The sequence below is a fragment of the Ambystoma mexicanum genome, chromosome 9 (genome assembly GCF_040938575.1).
Source record: "Ambystoma mexicanum isolate Mex_15411 chromosome 9, UKY_AmexF1_1, whole genome shotgun sequence".
Taxonomy (NCBI): domain Eukaryota; kingdom Metazoa; phylum Chordata; class Amphibia; order Caudata; family Ambystomatidae; genus Ambystoma; species Ambystoma mexicanum.
The window spans coordinates 229070424-229097591 of NC_090931.1; the positions used below are offsets into that span (position 1 = coordinate 229070424).

A 27168-nucleotide genomic window follows, 5' to 3' on the forward strand; every position below is an offset into this window, starting at 1 on the left:
GCCATTCCCCCTTTGATTCGGGGGTTTGTTGGTTAATTGGCCCAAGGATTTAAGAGTCTCGTACTCATCCTTGGCATTTTTTAGCGCGTCCTCTACCGCCTTGCCAAACAGTAGATCAGGCTCCACCGGTTTGTCTATTAACGATGCTTGGGTCTCGGGTTTGAACCCAGATTGCCTTAACCAAGCATGTCTTTTGATAACAGTGCTCTCTGCTATCAATCTGCCGGCGTTATCCGCGGCATCAAAGGTTGCTTTTAAGATGCAACCGGACACGGCTCTTCTGTAACGCTCACCTGATTCCCGTAGAGGCGCCGGTCTTGACTGGGCGTATACCGTATCTTCAAAGGTGATGTGTAACACACGGCTGGCTCTTTGGGCTGGACCTCTGTGCACTGTATGTCTGACTCGAAGGGTAAGATGTCTGCAGATAGAAAATATGGGATTAAGGAACTGGGTTATTGAATGTCTCTCTCTTCTTCCCTTTCTCTTCTCCTGTAGAACCCCAAAGGTTAACACTCTCACCTTAGGTAAGTGAACGCCGTGCTCTCCATCTGCCTCGGGGCAGGGTGCTGTAACCAGTTTCTTCACTGGATAAGGGGAGCAGGCCTCTTGACTTCAGAGGACTGCTGTCCGTCGTTTACTGCACGAACGGTAAGTTTCGAGTAATTCTAATGTCTTTAAAGTCTTTAGTTATGATGTTTCTTGTTTTGCAGGGTTCCGGCGATGGCGGATGACGGGCTGAAGTGAGTTGAAGATGGAGCCCGTGTGATGAATAGAAGCGCCTGGAAGCACGTAAGTAAGCGCTTGTTGCCTGCTTCACGATGCGCTCTAACTGTCTTTTTATTTTGCAGGTACAAGTTCGGAGCGGCTGCAGGGTGCCGGAATACCCACTGGGTTAGATGTGGAAAGGAGTAATGGCACGTGAGTATTAAAGTTCCCCAATGTCTTTAAACGCACCTTGTTTTGTCTTTCAGATGCGGGATGCAGCGCCGAAGGCCTCCGGAGCGTGCGAAGAGTTGGTAAGCTTTTGGCTTTCAGATGCCGGAATGCAGTGTGAAGACCTCCGGAGCGCACGAAGAGTAGGTAAGCCGTTGTCTTTCAGATGCCGGAATGCAGCGCGAGCCGTTGGTGACAGCCGATGGACCAGGTAAGTGAAGAGCTGTCACTGAAGACCGTAATGCTAACCTGTTCTTTCTTGTCTTTATAGGTGTTGCTGAAGACTGGATTCAGGATGGTAAGCCTTTTTCCTTAGGCCCAGGATCAGATGCAGAAGACACGATGAGCGTTCTGCTGCAGAGGATGCAGAATAACGCAAAGCAAGATTCATCCATCGGGTGTGGTTTAAATAGCCTCCTGTAGTGCTTAGGTGTCTCCTTCCACAGCCACGCCTAGGTAAGAAAAGAGTTCCTGCTTTCCAGAAGAGTTCCAGTGTTCTGAATCTAGGGGGTGGCTCCTGCCCCACCCAACAGGAAAAGTAGTTCCAAACAGAAGAGGATCAGAGGCTCAACTGGCAGGCAAGTAAGCAGCATGGTCTGCTGCAGGTAAGTCCACCCAAGCATTATGAGCCCGGCGCTTCCAGCGCTGGGACTGGGCATATTTATGAGCCTGGTGCCACTGGCGCCAGGACTGGGTCCAAAAGGTCCCAATTGGGACTGGTTGGCACTCGGAACCTGGGTTATGGATCTGCTTCCAAGGGAGTTGGGAAAACCCTGACCTTTTGGAAGCAGAGATCGTGACAGTACCCCCCCTCAAGGCCCCTCCCAAACCGGGCTTCTCCGGGGGTTTTGGCTTGTCAGGAAATGTTCGGTGAAATCTTTTGATTAGGCGAGGAGCGTGGACATATTCAGCAGGTTCCCAGGATCTCTCTTGGGGGCCGTAGCCTTTCCAGTCAATTAGGTAAAATAGTTTAGATTTGGAGATCTTGGAGTCCAGAATGCTTTTGACTTCAAACTCGAGTTCTCCATCAACTAGGATAGGTTTTGGAGATTTAGTTAGTCGGGTTTGAGGTTGCACGGGTTTTAATAGAGAGACGTGGAAGACCGGATGTATCTTCATGTGCGGGGGCAAGTCCAACTTGACCGCTACAGGGTTTACAATGGTAGTGATGGAATAGGGACCAAGGTATCTTGGGTTGAATGTGCGTGGCCCTTTTAGAGGTAGATATTTGGTGGATAACCAGACTTGATCCCCTACTTGATATTGAGGGGCTTCCTTCCGATGTTGATCTGCTCCTTTCTTGTATTGTTCTTTAGCCCTTTGAAGGTGAGAAACAGCTTCCTTAAAGGCTTGGGTGATTGTAGAATGCAGGTAGTCTACTGCTGGCGTTTCAAGATCTTGGAGGGGATCCAACTCCGAGGTTCGAGGGTGACTGCCGTACAAAAGAAAAAAACGGGGTTTTCCCAGTTCCCGTATGGACAGAGTTATTGTAGGCATATTCGGCTATCCAAAGGATGTCTTTCCAAGTTTTTTCAGTTTGTTGCAGCATGCAGCGTAAATACTGTTCCAGAGTTTGATTGGTCCTCTCGGTTTGTCCGTCGGTCTGAGGGTGGTGACTGGTCGATAGTCTCACATCAATTTGAGCTGACCGACAGCAACTTCGCCAAAAATGAGAAATAAATTGACTACCTCGATCCGAAATTAGAACCGAAGGAAAACCGTGCAGTCGGACGATGTTTTCGAGAAATTCTCGGGCCAGAGTTGCTGCTGTTGGCAAGCCTTTGAGCGGAATGAAATGCGCCATCTTGGAGAATAAGTCCACGATTACTAGAATCGTATTGTATCCGGAGCATGGAGGTAGATCGGTGATAAAGTCCATAGAAAGCGTATGCCAAGGGCGAGGTGGGATGTCAATAGGGCGTAAGAGGCCTGCTGGTCTTTCCTTTTGACTCTTGTTTTGGGCGCATACTCCACAGGACATTAAAAAGTCTCTGATATCTTTTTTCCAAGACGGCCACCAGAAGTAGCGCTTGATCTTTTCTGAGGTCTTGGCCATACCGGGATGTCCTTCCATTAAAGAATCGTGATAACAAGAGATTACTTTTTCTGTAAATCTGTGCTGGGTAGGTATAATCGTTCTTGGAAATACAATAAGTTGTCCTTTACTGCAAAGTCCTTTCCCTGCAGATGCCAATTCTGTATGTCTGCTGAAGTTACAAGTTGCCTGGCTTTATCCTTAACTTCCTCTATGGATTCTGTGGCGATTACACCCAGAATTCTTTGTTCGGGAATGATTGGTACAGGTTTAGGGTTGATCAAGTGTTCTTCCACTCCCATCCGAGAAAGGGCATCAGCTTTACCGTTCTTTGTACCAGGTCGATAGGTAATTATGAAGTCAAACTCGGCAAAGAATAATGCCCAACGGAGTTGTCTAGAGGATTGGGCTTTTGCGGTTTTCAAATATTGCAGGTTTCGGTGATCCGTAATCACAGTAACGGTGTGTCGGGCCCCCAGCAGATAATGCCGCCAAGCCTTAAAGGCAGACTTGATAGCCAGAAGTTCCTTGTCAGTAATCGTGTAATTGATTTCAGGAGGCGAGAATTTGCGGGACCAAAATGCCACGGGATGCAACTGATTGGTTACCAGGTCCTTTTGTGATAGAACTGCCCCCATGGCAAGGCTTGAAGCATCAGTTTCCACGATGTAGGGGAGTTCGGGGCGAGGGTGTTTTAAGATTGGTGCAGAGATAAATTTAGTCTTCAAATCCTGGAAAGCTTGTTCCGCCTCGGTAGACCATTCAAAACTTTTGTTTTTCTTTAACAAGGCAGTGATGGGCTGGACTATTCGAGAGAATTCGGGGATAAACCTGCGGTAAAAGTTAGCGAAGCCTAACATGCTTTGCACACCTTTTACGGAGGATGGTGATGGCCATTTGAGAACTGCATCGACCTTCTTTGAATCCATACGCACTCCGCCAGGTGATAATATGAATCCCAAGAATTCAACTTCAGTCACGTTGAAAAGCGAAAAGTTTGTGTTGACGCAATCTTTCGAGGACCATTTTCACGTGTTTCCGATGTTCAGATTCCGATGAAGAATAAACGAGGATGTCGTCAATGTAAACAACACACACATCTATGAGCTCTCTGAGGACATCGTTCATAAAATATTGAAAGGCGGCCGGGGCATTGCAAAGTCCGAAGGGCATGACCTGATATTCAAATAGCCCATACTTGGTGCGGAAGGCCGTCTTCCATTCATCGCCCTCTTTTACTCGTACCAAGTGGTAAGCTCCTCTAAGATCCAGCTTTGTATATATGCATGCTTTTCTGACTTGGTCCAGGAGTTCAGGGATCAAAGGTAACGGATATCTATTCTTAACGGTGATCTGGTTCAGGGAGCGATAATCTATACAAGTTCTAAGGTCTCCTTCCTTTTTTGGAACGAAGAACAAAGCTGAAGAAGCAGGGGACTTGGAAGGACGAATAAACCCATTTGCCAGGTATTGATCCAGGTATTGTCGAAGGTGAAGGTTCTCAGGCTCGGTGAGGGCATAAATTCTACTACAAGGAGGAGTAGATCCAGGTATCAGGTCTATCTGGCAGTCATAAGACCTATGAGGAGGTAGAGAGTTAGCCTGATCCTTCCGGAAAACATCTTGGTATTCTAGGTATTCGGGAGGTAACTGGGGAGTCTCTGAAGAAATTGCTGCCAGTGCAACACCAGGTGGAGGGTGACAAGTAGAGACACATTCTGGAAACTGGACCGTTCTTGCTCGCCAATCGATCAGAGGATTGTGTTTCTCTAACCAAGGTATTCCTAGAATAATCTGAAACTGAGGGGCCTTGATCACATCGAACACGATCTTCTCATGGTGTCCATCTTGACTTACTAGCGTCACCTCTTGAGTGGTATGCGTTACTGGCCCGGAGGCTATCTCCGTACCATCCACCGTAGTAATGACGTCCTTTACAGCCTTGGGACAAAGAGTTAGATTCATCCTCAAAACCATTTCATGATCCACATAATTGCCGATGGCACCGCTGTCGACGTAAGCTTCAATTGCATGTAATCGATCCGGATTATCAGGGCTAATGAGGACCATAGGTATCACGAAATGCGAGGTCACGGAACTGGTTTTCACGCTCGGCAAGAGGACCTCTATTCTTGTCGGGCGAGGTCGTTTCCCTGCTCAGAGTTTGTAACTTTGGTAACTGCAGCTCCTACTGCCTTCTTGGCAGGTTTCACCGGACAGTCTCGAAGAAAGTGCCCTGAGTTTCCGCAATAGAGGCATAATTGCAACTGTTTTCTCCTTTCCCGCTCCTTTTGTGTTAGAGGACCTTTCGGACCCCCTATTTGCATGGGTTCCCCGGAGTCTACTCCTTTGGAAGGAGTTGGCGGTTTGGAAAATACTCGAGCATCAAACTTGGAACGATCGGCCTTCCTGTTCTGCAGTCTGTGATCTATTTGAACGACTAAGTCTATATAGTCCGAACAATCTTGTGGGGGATTCACTACTTGGGCTAACACATCTTTGAGCTCTCCACGTAGACCTCTATAAAACAGCGTAATCCTTTTGTCCTCAGGCCATTGAGTTTCCACTATCAGTCTGTTGAAAGACGCAATATAAGCCAAAAGGTCTTGATTACCTTGTCGCAACGAAAGAAGCTCATTGTCCAAGGCCTGCCCCTGTGAATGTCTTGCGAACAGTTTTTCCATACTGAGCTGAAAAGCTTGAAAATCATGGAGGACCGGATCATCTTGATTTACTAGAGGGATCGACCAGTCTGCCGCATTGCCACTAAGGTACGAAAGCACAAAAGCTACTTTAGCTTGATCAGTTGGAAAGGCTGCTGGCCGGCATAAGAAATGCAACCGGCACTGATTGATAAATACTGCAAACCTCTTTGGGTCACCAGAAAATCGTTCGGGCGGAGCCAGAGGTACATTCCCAGGTAGGTTGATCTGCACTGGATTCATAGAGGATGTAGAAGGAAGATTTCCCCCAGATGCGGGTAACGGGGTCTGTCCGGCTTGTGACTGTAGCAATTGTCTAGCGAGATCATCTGTTCGCTCCTTGGAAATAATCAGTTCCCTTCTTAGAGCGTTCGTTTCCTGACGGGCTGCATGCACTTCTGCCCTTAGTTCCCCAAGTAACTGGGCTAGCTGGTCGGTATCCGAGGTTTCCATAGCGCCTGGACGGGAGTTTTGTGGTAGGCTTTGCGTTCTGTAACGCTCGCCTGATTCCCGTAGAGGCGCCGGTCTTGACTGGGCGTATACCGTATCTTCAAAGGTGATGTGTAACACACGGCTGGCTCTTTGGGCTGGACCTCTGTGCACTGTATGTCTGACTCGAAGGGTAAGATGTCTGCAGATAGAAAATATGGGATTAAAGAACTGGGTTATTGAATGTCTCTCTCTTCTTCCCTTTCTCTTCTCCTGTAGAACCCCAAAGGTTAACGCTCTCACCTTAGGTAAGTGAACGCCGTGCTCTCCATCTGCCTCGGGGCAGGGTGCTGTAACCAGTTTCTTCACTGGATAAGGGGAGCAGGCCTCTTGACTTCAGAGGACTGCTGTCCGTCGTTTACTGCACGAACGGTAAGTTTCGAGTAATTCTAATGTCTTTAAAGTCTTTAGTTATGATGTTTCTTGTTTTGCAGGGTTCCGGCGATGGCGGATGACGGGCTGAAGTGAGTTGAAGATGGAGCCCGTGTGATGAATAGAAGCGCCTGGAAGCACGTAAGTAAGCGCTTGTTGCCTGCTTCACGATGCGCTCTAACTGTCTTTTTATTTTGCAGGTACAAGTTCGGAGCGGCTGCAGGGTGCCGGAATACCCACTGGGTTAGATGTGGAAAGGAGTAATGGCACGTGAGTATTAAAGTTCCCCAATGTCTTTAAACGCACCTTGTTTTGTCTTTCAGATGCGGGATGCAGCGCCGAAGGCCTCCGGAGCGTGCGAAGAGTTGGTAAGCTTTTGGCTTTCAGATGCCGGAATGCAGTGTGAAGACCTCCGGAGCATACGAAGAGTAGGTAAGCCGTTGTCTTTCAGATGCCGGAATGCAGCGCAAGGCGTTGGTGACAGCCGATGGACCAGGTAAGTGAAGAGCTGTCACTGAAGACCGTAATGCTAACCTGTTCTTTCTTGTCTTTATAGGTGTTGCTGAAGACTGGATTCAGGATGGTAAGCCTTTTTCCTTAGGCCCAGGATCAGATGCAGAAGACACGATGAGCGTTCTGCTGCAGAGGATGCAGAATAACGCAAAGCAAGATTCATCCATCGGGTGTGGTTTAAATAGCCTCCTGTAGTGCTTAGGTGTCTCCTTCCACAGCCACGCCTAGGTAAGAAAAGAGTTCCTGCTTTCCAGAAGAGTTCCAGTGTTCTGAATCTAGGGGGTGGCTCCTGCCCCACCCAACAGGAAAAGTAGTTCCAAACAGAAGAGGATCAGAGGCTCAACTGGCAGGCAAGTAAGCAGCATGGTCTGCTGCAGGTAAGTCCACCCAAGCATTATGAGCCCGGCGCTTCCAGCGCTGGGACTGGGCATATTTATGAGCCTGGTGCCACTGGCGCCAGGACTGGGTCCAAAAGGTCCCAATTGGGACTGGTTGGCACTCGGAACCTGGGTTATGGATCTGCTTCCAAGGGAGTTGGGAAAACCCTGACCTTTTGGAAGCAGAGATCGTGACAGTACCCCCCCTCAAGGCCCCTCCCAAACCGGGCTTCTCCAGGGGTTTTGGCTTGTCAGGAAATGTTCGGTGAAATCTTTTGATTAGGGGAGGAGCGTGGACATATTCAGCAGGTTCCCAGGATCTCTCTTGGGGGCCGTAGCCTTTCCAGTCAATTAGGTAAAATAGTTTAGATTTGGAGATCTTGGAGTCCAGAATGCTTTTGACTTCAAACTCGAGTTCTCCATCAACTAGGATAGGTTTTGGAGATTTAGGCACTCGGAACCTGGGTTATGGATCTGCTTCCAAGGGAGTTGGGAAATCCCTGACCTTTTTTGAAGCAGAGATCATGACATCTTCCCTCCGACACCACCCGTGCCAACTGGGCCTTTAAAGGTTCCGGGGCGGAGTCGATGAGTGCTGCGACTTCTTCCCACTGGTGGCAGTTGTAACTCGCCAGTAGGGTGGTGGAGTTGGCAATCCTTGCCTGGTAGGCGTAAGTGGAGGCTACTTTCCTAACCAAACCATAAATCTTTTTGCTCTCCTTGTCGGGAGGAGCTTCAGACGATGATAGGGGCGTTCCCGCCCTCTTTCGGGTGTTTGTCAATACCAGGGAGTCCGGTCTTAGATGCCCCCTTATGTACAGCAGGTCTGACTGGGCTGCCCTGAATAGTTTTTCGATCCTGGGGTTTACCGCCCTGGTGAGGTTAGGATTTACAAGGGAAGGGTCTATTCTCCTTTGTATAGATTTGAGGATAGGGATGGCCTGGGCAACAGGTCTCCTTTCTCCCACTAATTCTTCGGCAAAATCCCTCTCTTCTTGTGCTCCCTGTGTATCAATGTAGAAGTGTTCTGCCGCTCTGGACAAAACCTCATTCAAGGGAGGTTGGTTGTCGACAGGGGAGTCGGTAACCGGAGGTTCTTTGCCTACTGGGGAATCTACTCTGTAAGTTTCTGGATCATCCTCGTCCTCCTCTTGGTCCTCGTCATGCCCATAGTAGTCCGTCCCAGTTTGGTCTCCCAACGTGTCCAAATCTGGATCCTCAATCACAAGTGGATCCTCAATATAATGAGAGTAGGGCTGTATACAGAATGGGTCCGAAGACCGACCTTGTGTTGGTGCTTCAACCCGGGACTTTTTACTTGGGGGTTGCGGGTCCCTAGAGCTAGAGGGTGTACCCCCGTCAGGGTTATAGGAGAGGAAGTGCTCAGGATTCTTGGTATAGAAGTCTGCCAGGGATGACATCCTAGACATAACTCTGTCTATGTCCTCACTAGACCATTCCTTAGAGCTGGGGATTACTCTTTCCTGGGAGAGTTTCCCTGTTGTATCATGACTGGACCTATGGCCTTGTGCAGGGGTCCTGGGTAAATTGACAGAAGACTGAGACTTGTCTGTCTGTTTCTGTGGTGTAGAAGAAGGTTGAGAATGCTTCTTTTGTTGTTTTCCCCCCTGCCCGTGGGTGGAAAAGTGTTTCCCCAGTGTGTTCGCTCCTTCTGAGCTTTTCAACGTCTGGCGTCTAGAATCGGGGGTAGTGTCCCTATCTCTAGAGTGTGGAGGTCGGGACTCGGGGGCAGTCGTCACGCGATCTGCTGACGCCGACTACTGGAGTGCGGCCTAGGGATAGAGGTCGGCTTCGTCTTCCAACCATCGAACCTCTATAACTTTAGTGAGCGAGGTACTCTTGGCAACAGTGGATGGTTGCCTGGTGTCATGCGGCGATCTTGATAGTGAATACCCAGAGGACACCGATTCGGTGGACCGTTCTCTGTGTGCCTCTTTCCGAGAACTCGATGTGCGCGTCGAGTCTCGGTTGGACTTCGCGTGTTTGGTGGAAGTGCTGTGGGTAGCGCTCGTGTCGGCGGGGGTTTTCCCCATAGCTGCCTTGCCAGACAACCTTCCGAGGTCGGGGACTTGCGCTTGGCTGTCTCTCGATGCCACGTTGCCCTCGCGGTCTGAAAGCACGGCGTCGCTGCCATCAATGAAGGCGCCCTCCGCTGCCATGGCCTCTTGTCGCCTGGCGTGGTGAGCCCAACGTTTGGTCGAACGGTCCTTTAGGGTCTTCGGTTTAAACCAACTGCACGCTCTGCAGTTCCCCTCAGGGTGGTCACTCTGCAAGCAGAGGTTACACGTGGCGTGTCTGTCAACCCAAGGGTACTTGTGGTTGCACTTGGGGCAAAATTGGAAAGGGGTACCCTCCATACGCACCCTGTGGCAGCGGGCTAGTGAGTATAGGAATATATAAGAAGATGTACCTATATATTTAAGAGTGTGGAGTATGTACCACCCCCCACTCTCCCTACTTGCAGGGCCGAGGCCAGAGGCCTTCCAAGGCCCGGGCCGAGGCCAGAGGCCTTCCTAGTCCCAAGTTCGTCGTGCAGCTCTCGACGGTTCATTCCTTCTCCGGGCCAGCGTCGAGTGTCGAAGTTCGGTGGCTCAACGTTGGGGTGAAGAAATGGGGAAATATCAAGATATTTTTGCAAAATGATGGCTAAGGCAAGGGAACTCCACGGGATGCTTCCGACCAGTATGGCGGAAAAAAACAATCTGAGAGTCTTAGATACGTGAGGGATCATGGGTACAGCGGACGTCACACTAGGGATAGTATTACTGGCACGCCCTGTGTCGACGCCCATTTTGAGTTTCGAAAAACAAACTGTAATACTCCGCAACTTCCACTAGATGCCGGCCTATGCACAGCATGTGATCTAAGCAGATTCCACAAGCCTCAGAAATATATATATATATATATTTATTAAAGGACATTCCCCTGAACAGAGCTTACCTCACTGAAACAGATGACGTAGGACTGCTCGTCCCATCTGTACATCGTCTGCATGCTGCCGTTCGAGGCAATAATGGCAGGTAAATGTATGTGGCACCGACCAGGATGCCGCCTGACAGATGTCTCCCAGCGGAATCCCGGCCCACAACGCCGCCGAAGATGAAGTTGATCTTGTGGAATGGGCTCTCGGACGCCTTTGCAGCGGCTTCCCCGCTTTCGAGTGACAAAAGGCAATCGTTGACGAGACCCATCGAGCCAGTGCTTGTTTTGAGATCGCCTTTCCTTTTTCCGACGGTCCATAAACCACAAACAGTTGTTTTGTATTTCTAAATTGCTGAGTACGATGAAGGTAAAACTTTAGAGCTCTTTTCACGTCCAATGTATGGAGAGCTTTTTCCGCGACCGATGAAGGAGCCGCGAAGAATGTAGGTAGTAGAATCGACAAATGTTTATGAAAGACAGTAGGAATTTTCGGTATGAAATGAGGGTTGGTTGCCAGCACCACCTTGTCCTTAAAAAATCTCAAGTATGGAGGATCTACGACTAATGCTTGTATCTCCGAGAGTCGTTGTCTTGAAGTGATAGCCACCAAAAAAGCCAACTTCCACAATAAGAATTTCATAGATGAGGAAGCCATAGGTTCAAAGGGAGCTTTCATTAGTTCCGTCAACACTAGGTTAAGACTCCAGTTCGGAGGAAACTTTTTATTTGGTGGAAATGTGCGAAATAAAACTTTCATGAAGTGCTTTATCAGCCTATCACTAAACAATGGTAACGAATGCCTTCTTCGCGTGAATCTTGAAATGGCTGCCAGGTGAACCTTTATCGATGAAAAAGATAACCCACTCTCTGCTAAATGCAGCAAATATGGCAGAAGCTGTTCCGGAGTTATATTCAGGGGCTCTAACCCTGGCTGATCTTCACACCACATGCAGAATCTCCTCCACTTGCATGCGTACGAAGTGTTCGTGGACGGAGCCCGCGCGGCTTGCAAAATTCAATGGCAATTCGATGAAATAGTTAGGGTACCAAACTCCGAGAAGTCAGGAGCCATGCTGTCAGGTTGAGACTGTCCAGATCGTGATGCCACACTGTTCCCTTGTCTCGGGTCAGGAGGTTCGGAACCTTCTGAAACCTTACTGGCCGCGCTATTGATAGCTGTAGCAGGTCGGAGAACCACGCCTGCCTCGGCCAATAAGGAGCCACTAAGATCACTCGACATCGGTATCTGTGAATCCATTGCAGGGTCCGTCGTATGAGTGGAAACAGGGGAAAGGCGTATAGAAACTTATCCGTCCAAGGGAAGGAGAACGCTTCCCCCAGTGAATCGATCTGTGGCCATCTGCTGGCGTACTGTTCGCACTTCTTGTTCTCTCACGTCGCAAAGAGATCCAGAGAAGGCTGTCCCCACTTTCTGAAAATCTTCAACAACTGATGTTCGTTCAATTCCCATTCGTGTATCTGATCCATTTCCCTGCTGAGAGAATCCGCTTGTACGCGTTTTACTCCCGGAAGATGGTGGGCTACTATAGTTATATTTTGTTGTAGAGCCCACTGCCATACTTCCTGAGCTTCGGTGGAAAGAGTTCTGGAGCGAGTACCTCCTTGTTTTCTCCAGTAAAACATTGTTGTCGTGTTGTCTGTCAGTATTCTCACCACTGACCCTTTTATGTGCGGCAGAAAAGCTTTCAAGGCCCAAAGCACTGCCCTCAACACCAGCACGTTGATATGAAGGACTGACTCCTCCGACGACCACCAGCCTTGCGTTTGGAGAGAGCCCAGATGCGCTCCCCATCCAGTCAGAGACGCGTCCGTCACTATGGTCATGTGAAACTCCGGTTCCTGCAGGGGAACCCCTCTGGCTAGGTTTTCGAAGACTTGACACCATCAAGGTGCTCATAGGAGCTTGTTGTTGACGGTCAGTTTGTCCGACCAAAGTCCTTGGCTCTGGACCCATCGGTCTGCCAGGAATTCTTGAATTGGCCTCATGAAGAGGCGACAGATGTTCACCAAGGGGATACACGAAGCCATGGCTCCCAATATCAACATATATCTCCTTATCGACACTTTGGTGTTGACTCTCCACTGTCTTGCCAGCTGATTGAGCCTGTGGACCCTCTCCACAGATGGTCTCACCAATCCTGACTGAGTTTCGAACTCTGCACCCAAAAACACTAAGCTTCTTGAGGGAGTTAATGAGGACTTTTCGAAGTTGACCGCAAATCCTAGTCGTCACAGAAGTTGCATGGCAGCCTCTAGACTTGTTTGGGTTTTCATAGGGGACGACCCCCTCACTAACCAATCGTCCAGATAAGGGTAAACATGATGACCCTGTTTTCTTAACCATGCTGCAACCGGGGCTAGGCACTTTGTGAACGTCCTGGGTGATGATTTTAGTCCGAATGGGAGCACTGTGAACTGGTAGTGGGTCCGCCCGACTACAAACCTTAGGAACTCTCTGTGTCGTTGACGCATTGGTATATGAAAATACGCATCCTGGAGATCCAACAACACCAGAAAATCCCCCTGTTGAATCGACCGGATCACTTCCTGCTGAAGTGTGAGCATTTTGAATTTCAGATTTTTAAATGTTTTGTTGAGGTCTCGTAGGTCGAGAATGGGACGCCATTTTCCGTTGGGCTTCTTCACGACGAAGTATCGGGAGTACCCTCCTTGCCCTCTCTGTGACACAGGTACCAATTCTATAGCCCCTTTTTGTAGCATAAGTACTACCTCCTGTTTTAAAATTTTCAGGTGGGGTTGAGCCGAAAACACTGGTGGGATGTGCGACGGCTTGCTTTTGAATTGTAAGGAATGACCGAACTTCACAGTGTCTAATACCCACCGGTCCGAGGTTATCTTTTCCCACTCGTTGACACAGTGAGACACCCTGCCTCCCAGGACGTTCTGAAACTTGTCATTGCTGGCCTTTATGAGTAACCTCCCCTTTTCCTTGAGGCTTGATAGTCTCAACGTCTTCTTGCGGTTTGAGAAGCCCACCTGTAGCCCTGAGAGGAGTACGGCGGTCTATTGAAAGTACGGTCCCTTGATGACGAGAACCGGGAATTTCCTGACACTCCTCTAAAGGGGCGAAACGAACGAAAACTTCTGCCACTCTGGAGAGCCCCAAGAGAACGTGCTGTGTCTGAGTCTTCCTTCATACCTTTCAAGGCCTCATCCACCTTCTCCCCAAAAAGAAAGTCTCCTTCAAAAGGCAAATCCAACACTTTATATTGCACTTCAGGTCGAAAGTTGCTGCATTTGAGCCAGGCCTGTCTCCTCAGAACCACTCCGTTGTTAACCTGCTTAAAGCCTGATTCTGCCAGGTCTACAGCAATATTTATAGAGTGATTAGAGGCCTCTTCCCCCTCTCGAACAAGTAACATCGCAGCCTTTCTGTGTTCGTCTGGCAGATATTCCAGTATGGGTGCTAAACAATGCCACATCTCTCTGTCATACCTCGCCATAATAGCTAGAGAATTGACCGCCATCACCGTTGTTCTACCCACCGACAACACCTTTTTGCCAAAGGCATCTTGTCTCCTGGCCTCGTTCTCCGGAGGAGTTGTGCATTTATGTTGAGACCTTGGCTTTCTTGCAGCAGCCGCCAATACCACCGACTCTGGACAAGGTTGAGAGGACAAACATTTTGGAGCAGACTCGGGAGCCTTATATTTCTTTTCCAGTCTACCTTTTATCGCCGGCTCCGAGAACGGATGATGCATCGTTTGTAGTCCCTCTTGCCATACATGATCTAAAATGGGGACCGAAAACACCGATTTTCTCCTCTTTCCCATATGATCAATCAAAAAACAGTCTTTTTTCTACTCCTCCTGGGCCAGTCCAAATTCTGTACAAGCCATACTCATCATTGTGTGGAAAGAACCAAAGTCATCCAGAGGTGACGGTTGGGCTGGGCTTCTTGGAGCTTCCATCTCCGCCACCGACTCCCAGGTCGGGGTCCCTAGAGGGGGATAACGATTTATCCGATATAGGCTCTCTCTCTGACTCGGATTCCGGCAGTTCTCTTTCTTCCGGGCGCGCACATGGAAGGCCTTCACGGACCGGCGCCACCGTCGACGCCATAGGAGTTGGTCGATGGGAAGGGCCTGGCTCGTCGTCGACTGGTCTCGCTGGAGCAGCAACCTGAGGTAACTTTTCATCTCATTTCTTCAACAAGTTTTGTAATGTAGACAGAACTTCCAGGGATAAAACAGTTTGAGGATTAAGTAACGGAGTTGTAACCGGGATATTCTCCCCGCTCAAAAGAGTAAGAGAGCTAACCCCTTGCAACCCAAGTTCCGCAGGCTGAGCCACCTGCTCACGTTTGTCATCCACGGAGGATATGGACAGGGCTGCCTCCTGCTGCAACAAGGTTTCTGGTAAAACCGGGTCATACACCTCCGGTCGCCAGCCCTCCTGTGGAGCCTCCGTCGACGAGGCTAATTTCTCGACGGTCACCGTTGTCATCGCCGTCATCTGACTTGGCGGAACCCATGAAAAACGATCTGCGTCAATGGTAGTGAGGGCGTCGACGATCGCACTCCCGTCGACGACGCTGGTGGATGCACAGAGCCCTGAAGCGTTCCCGCCTTTTTTTAACTTGATTTGTGTTTTGAAGAATCTCGACTCGAGGATGATCTATGATGATCACCTGAGGAGGATCTTGACAGGTCTTTTCTCTCCTTCTTTGACCAGGAGGAAGACAACGAGGTTTTCGTTTTCAACGAAGATTCTCTCGTGGAATGTTTTGCGAGGAGCCTTTCTCCATCGAACGCACTTTCTTCGCAGGAGGTTCAGCCGATACGGAACGGCGGGGGGGCCCCTAGAGATTTAGCTGTTGAGGCCAAGCTATGCGTGGAGCCTACCTCCGAAGGGGGGTACGCACCCGCTCCGTTATTCAACCAAGCCACCAACCGCCTATTCCGGTCTTTGAGGGTCTTCTGAGAGAAGCTTTTACAGATGTCACAATTGTCTGCCGAATGGTTAGGGTGGAGACAATATATACAGTCCATATGACCATCTCCTTCATACACCTTCTTTAATCCGCATGTAGCACACGGACGAAAAAGAGCTTTTCCAGACATTAGGAAAAACGAAAAAACAACCTAGCAAAAATAGTAGATGAGGCAAGGTGATCCCACTACTTTGGAAGACGGTTGAAATCTGAAGGGAGCCGCGGGGGCGGGGCATTTATACCGCTACGTCCTATTGGGGCATGCGTAAGCGGCCCAAAACGACGTAGATAGGACACAGAAGTGTCGAAATTTTTCCTATGGGAAACGTCTTTATAAATGTACCGAGGGCTCCCAGCCTGACGACGAGGAATATTCTAAGCATGTGTAACGCTCACCTGGTTCTCACGGGGGCGCTGGTCTAGTCTGGATTGCTGTGGCCTCTTCTAGCGTGATGCGCAGGACCCGGAACACCGATTGGACAGGACCTCCAAATCGTGCTTGCCTGGCCCGTAGGAATATCCTTCTGCAGATGAGAAAGGGGATTAACAGTCTGCAGAATAGTGTGCTAGCTCCCCCCTTTCCCCCTTCGTTCCTCTCTAACTTCCTCCAAACCTCGGTTTAAGCTCACCTTATGGTTTGGAAGGATGAACTCTCCATCCTGCTTCTGGTGCAGGGGCGCGCGTTCGTCCAGTCACTTCACTGGTTTTCAGAATGGTGCTGGCAAAATCCACTTGACTTTCCTGAGCGATGCGCCGTAAGTATGAAAGTTCAAAGTTCAAGTGAGGCCCCCTTTATGTTGTCTTTCTAACCTGTGATCTGTCCTTTATTTCAGGTGCAGAAGGCGATGCGTCGAGGGGTTAAACTGCCGAGGTGAGTAAATGTCCTTATCATTCCCCAGAAATGTCTCTTGTCCTTTCCCCATAGGGGCCGGGATACGGTACCTGCCAACGGGGCGGCGCCGACCCGAAATGTGGAAGAAAAGCCGGTAAGTATTATGGCTGTTAATCAGGCTTTCCTTCTGTGTTCCTTCTGCTCACCTTTTGTTTCTTCCTCTCTCCCCTAGGTGCAGAGATGTGGCGTCCGATGCTGACAGCCGCGATGGAGCCGGGAGATGTCTCGAGGACAGGTGAGTGAAGCGTGGCGCTGCAGCGAGCAACGCAATGCTTTTAAATGGAAGTCTTTCTTCAGGGATGCTGGCGAGAAGATTCCGGATGCAGGTAAGAAGTTTGAAATAGTCCTTGGTTTTCACCTTTCTCTTCTCTTCCTTCCTTGCAGGTCTTCCAGGTTCGAGGCAGGCGTGGCTGAAATCCAGGAGCAGGAGCAGACACGGTGAGCGTTAAGCTGCAGGAAGCAGAACAACGCGAAGCATGAGCTGCTGTCTGGGCGTGGCTTAAATAGCTTCCAAAGAAGTCCCAGGTATGTATCCTTCCCCAACTAGGTATGTATCCTTCCCTGGCCACGCCCGAGTGAAAAAATAGTCCCTATGAAAAAATAGTCCCTTTCAGGTCTCAGGGAGGCCTGAAGCGTGCAGCATGGTCTGCATCAGGTAAGTGCACAAAACACCTCCCTTTATGAGCCTGGCGCCTATGGCGCCAGGACTGATGTCCAACATGAGCCTGGCGCCAAAGGCGCCAGGACTGAGTCCAAAGAGCCCCTATAAGGGGCCGCTGGGCTTTTACCCGAGGGCATGATGCCTGCTTCCGGGGGTGCTGGGCTTGGCCTGGTGCTCCGGGGGTAGGCATCATGACAGCATGTGAATCCATGAAAGATCCAATGCTGGAGAATGTAAAAAACCTAAGGGTACTCCCCCGGTTAGAGCCCAGGAATCCCTTATTTGGGTGGCCAGGACACGGCCATCGCTATTGGATGCAGTTCCTGGTGGTGGACCAGTGGGGGAGGATCACCTGGGTAGGGGAACCCAGGGTTATGCTTGAGGGAATACCCCAGGTGAGACACGGTACCATCACGGGGAGGATGGCGAGTGGAACAAAGTCCCTGAAGCTTTTATAACCTATTCTCGCTCATCATCCCTTCCACCCATTGAATCTTCCTTACCCAAAGATAAAGCCAACAACCCATTCGCATCTTTCCAACTTGCTAAGAACCACAACTCCCAGAATCCCACTTTTCCTGGTCCAAATCAGAATACACACATTCACTTTTCTCCTTGTTCCTTTAATTATTATTTTCCAAACTCCCGGTCAGCTTTGACCAAACCCTACCCATCCTACAATTTCCCTTGTTTATTTTACAATAAGAATCCTCGTCATTCCTGTTCATTTCATAAACCCTACAAATCCTAACTTTCCGAGTTGCCTTTTACACTATGATAAAAACCAGGCTAATGTTAAAACGGTTTACCTGACATGTCCCAACCAAAGGGTCAGGCAGAGTTAGGCAATTAACTCGAATCACACACACCTAATGGCCCTTCCTTTTCCCCTCAGGGATAAAAGTTGGAGCAAGAGAGCGCAGTATGAGCGAGGCAAACAGCATGACGAGACGGCTATCCAGACCCGGCAGTTCAAGAGGAGGAGAAAGGTGGCAAGCATCGAGAGGCTGACAATGAAAGATACAACCTTGCACTTTTCGACTCAATCCCGCGAAACCTCCACACAAGGAATCGTTAGACCGAGGACAATAGAGGGAGTGTGTTGCAGCAGAAGCTGCGGTACCCACAGCGTGTCTACGCCGATAAGCAGGAGCGTGGGAAGGCCCCGCAACCGTGGTACCATACCTGACTCCAGTGAAGAAGAAAAGCCAAGCGGCTCATCACAGCCTATGAGTCAAAGGGGAGGCCGATAATAACCGGGCTGTGGTGAATGAAAGTCGCAAGGTGGCATGTTGAACAGAGTTCAAAGAACTTTAAGGGTGTTAAGAGGAGACCAGCTGCAGAGGGAATCGGCACCACCTGAGTGCTAGCTCGGGAGACTCTGGTCGATCCCTGTCTGAGTAAAACTACTGATATCAGAAGGCTGTAGGAGAGCCACCAAAACAGGTCAAAGTGGTCATACAGGAGGTCAAGCAAAATCCCTGTACAATCGAAAGACTTTGATCTGCAAATAGTTAACAAGTATAAGGGAAGTGAATCCCGCATGGTGAAAGTAAAAGGGAAATGAATCCCACCAATATTGAAAGTATTGAAACGGCAAGAGTGAACCTGAAGGAGGGACGCCAGTAAAGAGGGACGAAGACTAAGGCTCCAAGAAACAATGTGTTGACAGACATGAACCCGGTCGAGGGATGTCCACGATTAACTGTTCTGAAAGACATTGAAATAAGTGAGAGACAAAGAAGCCATAGTGAACCCGGCGGAGAGAGGCAGAAAAGATTGCGAAGGGTCTACGCCCGGAAGAGTGATATAATCACTGAATGTTAAAGCAGTCGCGAGAGTGAACCCAGCAGAGGGAGCCCGGCAACAAGGGGCAAGGCCCATTTAAAAAGACATTAAGATTCGTGAACGCAAGAAGCCTGGCAAGACAACGGGAACGGAAGTGTCCCCCTTGTCATCTGGGTTCCTAGCCTGGCTGAGGGAGATCCAGGGGTGGAAAGTTATCACCCAAAGTTCACGGAGAAAGGAACTGTCTTGTTCATTTGTTCAATACGTCTGAGGGGTCAGCGCCCAGAAGAGGGGGACTAAAGGGTAAAGCCATCACCCAAAGTGTTTGTAGAACAGAACTTTGTGTTTGTTTATTGTGGAATACATCCGGCCCTCGAGGGCAAAATACTTTTACTGAAAAGAGATGTTACTATCAAAAGACCCCGATAGCTGTAACAGAACTGAATGGTCATGCTGAGAGAGCTTGAGCGTGTGCTGTGCCAGCTGGAACAGAACTGTCAGCTCGTACTGGAAAGGCTAGATTGTGTGCTGTGCTCCACGCTGTATTCACGCTAATATGTAGCTCTGCTATCTATTTGAAAACTAAATTAGTAAATCTTCATATATTGAATGAATCGAAAAATACATTTATTGGAATCAATTCTGCATTAGAAAAATATATAACTGCTCAATATAAAAAGGTTTTAAAACTGTCCCAAAGGACAACACTTTAATACATACAAACAAACACATAGTAATTTAGTACTCAAAACAAATTGATAGCTAATATACATATCCCAGGTCTACGTCCATGATAGCACCTTATGCACACATATTCTCATGTTGTCACAATAGGGATAGCACAGGCATAGATCTCAATATTTTATCATTTACATTCAGTCCCTATACATGCAAGTAGCGGGTGCATCTCTGTCATATTTATTGGTTGGGTAAGTTTCCCATCTGAATTTTGAAGAAATACTTTGGAATATATACCCTTTAACATATTGGATGCAATTTGTCAATTATTGTGTATAACATTTAATATTTTCTACAAATGCTAGGTACATAACATATTCGGAGCATGCCGGACATTTCGGCTGAGATGTGAGGTAATGCACCTTCATCAGGCTCCTAATTATACAGAGCTCAAGGGCGATAAAAAGCACTTCTAGGAGTCGAAGCATAGTAATCTGTCCGGAGTCGACCATTTGAGGTACTCGCAGCATGCCGCCCTGCTCTGTCAGGGATACAGGCAGGCAGACACATAGGCAGGCTACTCACAAGGGTGTTGTGGGGACTATTGTGGCAGAACAGGCTCTGCGTGGGAAGTTGCAACCATATAAAAGGCTGCTTTGACCTATGTGCAGGAAAAATGCGCTAAAAACTACATTGCCCAGCAGCCGGCGCCGAGTGACTACAATTCCCAGCATGCTTTGGGCCAATCCGGGCCAATCAGGGACCAGGAAGGGCGTGGCACCCCAACGTGCATGCGCAGAGCCCCAGGCACGGGGCTTGCGCTTGAGACTCCACGACGAGAGGACGTGTGGACCGGAGCTCCAGCAAAATCACATGCGAGGGGCCCAGCCCCACCCGAGCAGCAGCCCGGCCCCTCGCCTCCACAAGATAAGTACCTCTTCATGCCTAAGCCTAAAAGGGATTGCGGTGAAAGTGCAGGGGGCCATCGTTTGCCCATCCAGAGCCCCTGCACCACTACGAAAAGATAAGTGGGTGTAACTTCGGCACCGTAGTGCGCAGGCAGCATTTTTGGGAGAAATTAACCCGTGCAGGGGTCCGCATTGTTGTTGGGGTGTTTCTGCCTCCTGGAGACCAAGGAAGACCCACGAGGCGAAAACTCCAGTGACATCCTACCAAGTTTTGAACGCACACGCATTTACGAGGGTCTGCAGGAAGACCGCTCGTGTGAATCCAGTGAAGCCTATAATTACGCTCGCAAGGGTCTGCAGGAAGACCGCTTGCTACTACTCGTACACTCTACTGTACATCACTTGTTCTTGGTGCATCTTTCTTGCAAAATCCGTGCCTTGAGAAGGCAACACTGTGTGTGTGTGTGAGTGTGGCATGGTGTGAATGCTGGCAAACTCAGAGGACACATTTTAATGCTTGTCATTTCTTTTAACTTGGACCATTGGAGAGAACATTTCACAGACGTGCCCAAGAACTCGACCGCCCTTCATGGACAGGACTCTAAAGACCAGAGCTAAGTCTGCATGCTAATTGTATTGTTTGAAACTGTGTAGTGGTCTGTTGACATAGGGCTAGATAGCGGAGGGGCGAGCTTATGTGCAAATTGGTGCTCATGTAAAGAATAGTTAGTAAGGGCTGAGGACACCTGAACAAAAGTGTGCAGCAATCAATCTTACCCTATATTCCCCCTGTCCTGTCCATAGCCTCTACCTTGTCCTCACCCCGGTTTACCTACCTTCCCCCTAACTATCCAACCATCGAGACCCTAACCCTCCTTCCCTTCTCTGGTCAAGGAAACCCGTCTAAGCTTTGACTTGCGGGCTTCGCGAACATAGTGGGGGTGGGGGATCTGGATATCGTGACATGCTTACTCCCCAAGTCGCATTGGCATAAACTGCATTCACATTTAAAGGACAGCATTATAGTCGACAAACAGTGGGTGCTTATCATCCAGATGATGAGTGGTAGGGTTGCCTCTACTCATGGAGAGAGGAAGAAGAAACCGCAAGGCGGCTACTTCGAGTGCATGTGTCATACCGGTGTTGGAGCAAAGGCCGTTATACACAGCACTGGACACAGACGTGTCGCTGATTGTTCGCGAGCCGGCTCACAAACAATCTGAGACACTTGTGTGCCACATGCACTCAAAGTAGCCACCTCGCAGTTTCCTCCTCCTCCCTCCAAGAGTAGAGTCAATTTTTTTTTAAAAAATCTAGCCTGTTGGGAATATATCTTGTGTATATGCCTCAGTGTTCTCCAGTTCCCAACAGTGATGGAGTTTTCCCTTATGTATACATGTTGCTTTGTGGTGAACATTGAATTTATAAAAAATAAAATGAGCACAGGTAAAGGATGAGCATAGCGGGGACATTCAAGCTCCTCTTGATGCAGCCCAAGCCACAGCCTGCATGACAATGTCTCATCCGCCCCATGGCACTGCCACCTGTTACTTCTGTCAACTGCCACGGTGCAATGTTTTCTGCTGTACTGCCTAGCTGAACTGGAGAGAAGATTGGAGTGAGTGTAAAGGTCAGTTATTGCATTCATGCTTTAAATGTCTTGCTTTGTGTATATGTGTGTGCATGCAAGAGTTTAAATATGTGTGCATGACAGGGAGCATGTGAATTTGTGCATGTCTGTAAGTGTATGTGCGACTGAATAGATGAGAGCGTGTCTGTCTGTGCACGTGAGTGACAATAATGCATAGATAATGTTTGGAAGAGATGGGGCGAACCATAATTATCAACTTGATTTACACTGCCAATGCCAGATTTACTGTGTTTGCAAAATCCTGAAAGCCATTTAGAATGGGAATGCTGGTTTATTTTATGGGTACAATGACAGCAAAGTGATTTATAGTGGGATGCTAGCATACATATTTTACGCAGCATCATAATGGTGATTTACTGTGTCAATGCTTGGTTACATTGTGGGCATGACATCAAAGTGATTTACAGTGGGGATACTGGCATATATTGTGGACATGGCAACTTCAATGTGAATTACAGTGGGAATGATGGCATTTAATGGGGGCACATGATCATGAAAGTGGTCTATAGTGCTGGCATATGTTGTGTTTATGCATCATAAAAGAGGTTTACAGTGAGAATTATGACATTTACTCTGGGTGCGGGATCATGAATGTGATTCCCAGTGCGACTGCTAGCATATATTGTGGGCACTATAAGATCACATACAGTGTTAATGCTGGCCTATATTGGGGGTGCTGCATCATGAAAGTGATTTCCAGCGCCAATGCTGGCATACATTGTGGGGGCTGCATCATTAAAGTGCTTTTTTGTGTTAAGGATTGGAATATATATTGTAGACATAGGCATCATTAAAATATTATAACATGCTCTTATATACTCCTGGTGACCTAGCATCTGATGGATCTTATCATGTGTTGTCCTAAACAACTGAGTGTGAATTGTAGGTCTTTTTACCCCATTTTCTCATGGATTGTGCTGTAAAATACATCATTTCAACCCATTTTTTAAAAAAAATCTCAGGGGAGAGCCCAACCGACCCCCCCCTACATACTGTAGAGCTTCCTCGATAATGCTTGGCTATATATGCCAATTAGAGGAAATATTAATGGCCCTCCACTACAAATATTCACCTGCCGATAATAACCTTGAATAATTTAAAATGTTGCTGCCCCCTCAGAAGCTTCTCAACTCCTGGCATCAAAATCTAACTCTGTCGCTGCCTCACCCACTTGCAAACATAACAATTTCTTTCTTGCCTCCATAATCCCAAATTAACTTCTGCCTGCCATCTCTGCCAATAAAACCCGTGCATTACATAATACTGTATATGCAAAACCCTTTTAAAACACTAAATTCAACTGTGTCCGCATTGCGCTTCCAACATCCCACACACTGTCAAATATGTTAATATAATCACATTATGCCTCTTCTGCAAACAAATGAGTTTTTCACTTTTGTGCATGCACATCTGTCAATAATCCAGACTAAGCTTTTATGGACAATCTCCGTCTATGAAAATTACTCCCATTGAGGATCACTGTTTCCAAATGTATTTTATATGGTTCTTCTGAAAACATGGAGTGCATTTCAAACTGAATAGGTGGACCAGAGAACTCCTATAATGGATGTTTTTTTCCTAGACTTGTTTTTGGGCCAGGTGGGAAGAACTCCCTTTTCCACGTGGGCATTGACCGAGACCAGATGTGTATTAAAAAGACATTTTGATGGCTTGTCCTTATTCGTGGACCTTGTAGATTTAAAGAGCAAGTCCCAGAAAGGTTTGGCTAATAGAGAAAGATTTTGTTTTTTATTTAGGCATTGTTATTCAGATTTGAATAAATATTACATTAAGCCACACCCACACAAACCCAAAACAAACTTACTTTTACACCGAGAGACGTGAATCGTTTCAAACGTTTTTTTTATTTCTGCACCAATGCTGGACCTTCAAAAAAATAAGTTAAAAAAATGTAAATGCATGCTCAATGTAAAGAAGTAATCATGAATAATCAAAAACTAAAGCAATTGCAAATAAATACATTTCTCTGTGGGAGGAAAGACATATCGTCCCCACAATAGATTAGGTACCACCTAAAATTGTCTGTAATCAATTTCAGCAGTTCGTTGATAGTAGAGATATCTTAGATGAACATCAATCGCAATCCAGGATGACCTACTGTAGGCTGCAGACAGGGGAAGCAATTCAATATTATTGATGCTCGACCTGTCTGCAGCGTTCGACACAATCAACCATAAGATTATACTTCAACGGATCGAAAATATTGGCAGAGCAGCCAAAGTAGTGGTGGATTGGTTTGACGCCTTTTTACAGGACAGAACTCAGCAGGTGATACTGGGAGCGTTTCCCTCAGAATTAATACAACTGAGGTGCAGAGTTCCCCAGGGATCAGTACTTTCACCTCTGATCTTCAATCTATATATTCGATCACTGTTCGACATCTTGAGGAAACACGGTCTACGTTTTCACTCATATGCCGACGACACACAGATTTATGTGGAGACAGACAATCTACCTGAGGCATTTGAGATGATAGACCGATGTATGCAAGATATAAAAAAATGGATGGCCTGCAACCAATTTCAACTTAATGCAGGCAAAACAGAAATAATATTATTCAGATGGGAGAAAAAAAATAGAGAAAAAGTTACAAATATCACCCCACAGATTTTGGGAGTGAGTATTCCGTTCTCAAAGAAAGTGAAGAACCTCGGGTATATCTGGCAAGAAAATCTTGCCAGCGAAGCCGAGGTAGGGGCAAAAGTAAAACCAGTATACTATTCCCTGCGCCTGTTTAGGAATATACTCCCCTTTTTAATACCTCAAGATTATCCAGTGGTGGTGGGAACTTTGGTGAATTCCCACCTAGACTATTGTAATAGTCTCATGACAGGGATGCCTGGGAAACAAATGTTAAGACTACAGAGGGCCCAGAAAGCGGCAGTTAGATTAACGGGCCACCTGGGTAAAAGAGATTATGTGTCCACAGCCAGGAAAGCATTGCACTGGCTGATGGTGGAGGATCGTATAAAATTTAAGGTGGCATGCTTGGTGTACAAGTGTTATCACAAACTTGCACCCCAATACCTAAATACTAGAATCCTTCACTAACACCCATCCAGAGACCTCCAATCAGGAGATAAACTCATGTTATGTGTCCCTAGGACAAAATGCACCTTTAAAGGCGATAGGAGGTTCTGTGTGTTCGGGCCTAAGCTATGGTACCAACTGCCCTTTGGCATCCGCTGAAGCACTACTTTGGCAAGGTTCAGAAAAGAACTCAAAACCTTCCTATTCAAATGAATATATCCTTTTAGGGCTATTTTAGGCTCCCACAGCGGTACATCCAATTTTTAGTTAACATCTGCGCCCAAATACAGTTATCTGTCTGGTGTGCGTAAGAAATGACTCAAAATCAAAATCAAAAATCAAAATTAAACAAGTTCTCCTGCGGTTGTGGATCTTGTTAAACCCCATTCTGCAATTTAAGGAGCGCCATCGGGGGTTCTTGAAGGTATGTCTGGGCAGCTCATACTGATGACCCCTCCCCCCTTTGGAATATTATCACTCAACCAGTAGCCCCCTGAATGTTCCAGGTGAGTCCTGGCAAGATATCGAAAAGGGGTTCCAGCAGGTGAAGGAGAGTTTTGTCAAACACACAGCTAATCGCAGAGTATTGATATTCTGGAATATAGCTTGCTGTCACAGTGGTAGTGTGAGGAGTAACTGTATTGTGTGGTTGCTCCCTGGAAATGTTATCGCACCACAGACACAGAACTATGCACAAATGTTTAAGAGGCTTGCATTAGCTAAGGTGACTGATAGTGGAAGAGTGACTAAGGTGGCACGGGCATGCTCCTGTGATTACACATTGCCGAAATCTGTAGAAAATGATTTTTACCACTGAGAAATTTCTGTTTGAGAATGAATTGAAGAGGGTGTGGGAGAAGGATTCCCAGAGAAACAGAAACCCCAATTATCTAAACCACCCTGTATCTACCATTGATAGAAGACTGTGCCCTATGACAATTCAGAGCACAAAGTGGGCCTCGCTTGCGAAATTGAAAACTATGTTAGAGTCTTTCATTTCTGGTGACTAAGACTCATTTTTCTGCACAACAACGGACATCATGCAAATAAAAATACATTTGTGAGTGACCAAACTGGACAGCAGCCCTTCAATTTAAGTTTGCCACATTAATAAAAAATTGCTGTCTGCCAAGCCAAAAGCAAGCCTCTGGGTTAGCCAAACTGAAATATCTAATGGACAGTGGGGCTGACTTCAAAAACAGAGATTCAAAACAATCTTCCCCCACTCCTAGCTTTGTTCGGGTGTTCCCAGCTGATAAACAATTGCTTTGAAAGTTTCAAGACCAAACAGAAGGATATAGCCCGAGCGTGACTGGTATTTATTGATGGGCTATATAAACAGAGGATATGATCAAGTGAAGATGAACTTTGAAAAATACCCCAAATTGAAGAAATGTTTTGGACTAATTTACTGGTTTCACTAGGGGAGAAGATACAATCTTTGATGTATAACTCAGCTAAGCTTTTAGGCTACACAAAAGTAATTGATAATTTTATTGCAGGCCTGAACCAACAGCCTAATCCACAGGCCTGAACCACGTGGGTCCAGGGAAATGAAAAACTGAATCTACCTTTTGTCCATGCAAATTATGTGGTTATTGACTTTCATCGCAAATGTTTTTTATTTAATGATGTTGAGACTGAGAGGCTTATGGGCTTGTGGACGATCTCATTTTGAAGCTAATCTTCAGGCAATGGTATTAATGTGACTTTCATTTTGATGTGGTTGGCAGTTTTATGTTACATTGAAAAGGGCGTTTTTAGCTGCCCCGCAAATGTACTGAATCTGAAAGATGGCTAGCTGATGACTTATGGAATCAAATATCTGATTAGGAATGTTCATATTCCCAACTATGTTCATTTTAAAAGTGCTAAAAACTATAGCGTACCTGTGTTACAGCGTGCCGAAATGAAAGTGACCCCCCTACTGATTTTCATGAGGAGGTGAATATTAATATCTATATATTATGGCATTTATCAGTAAGTTACTAAAATTTGCCATGTTGGGACTTGAGGAAGAAAGCGGTCATGTTAAGAAAATGCAAATGATAGAAGGTGTGTATTTATTCACTTCACTTCAATCACAAAACTCCCCTAGCCTATCCAAAGGGATGGGTTGGCTATTGGGGGGATGAATAGAGAATGATCCTCCAATGGGAAAGTTAGCACCAACAAACTGGCACCTACTAATTGTAAT

The 27168-nt window shown here is 47.3% G+C and overlaps 1 protein-coding gene across 3 annotated transcripts in view; it reads right to left on the bottom strand.

The window, feature by feature from the left end:
* LOC138487895 (NXPE family member 1-like) overlaps positions 1-27168 on the bottom strand; it is an 852485-nt gene that overhangs the window by 297959 nt on the left and 527358 nt on the right. For all 3 annotated transcript variants that reach the window (XM_069614518.1, XM_069614519.1, XM_069614520.1), the window contains one exon: positions 23746-23807. In XM_069614518.1, the coding sequence (XP_069470619.1) occupies positions 23746-23807 (62 nt within the window). The remainder of the gene's footprint in view (positions 1-23745; positions 23808-27168) is intronic.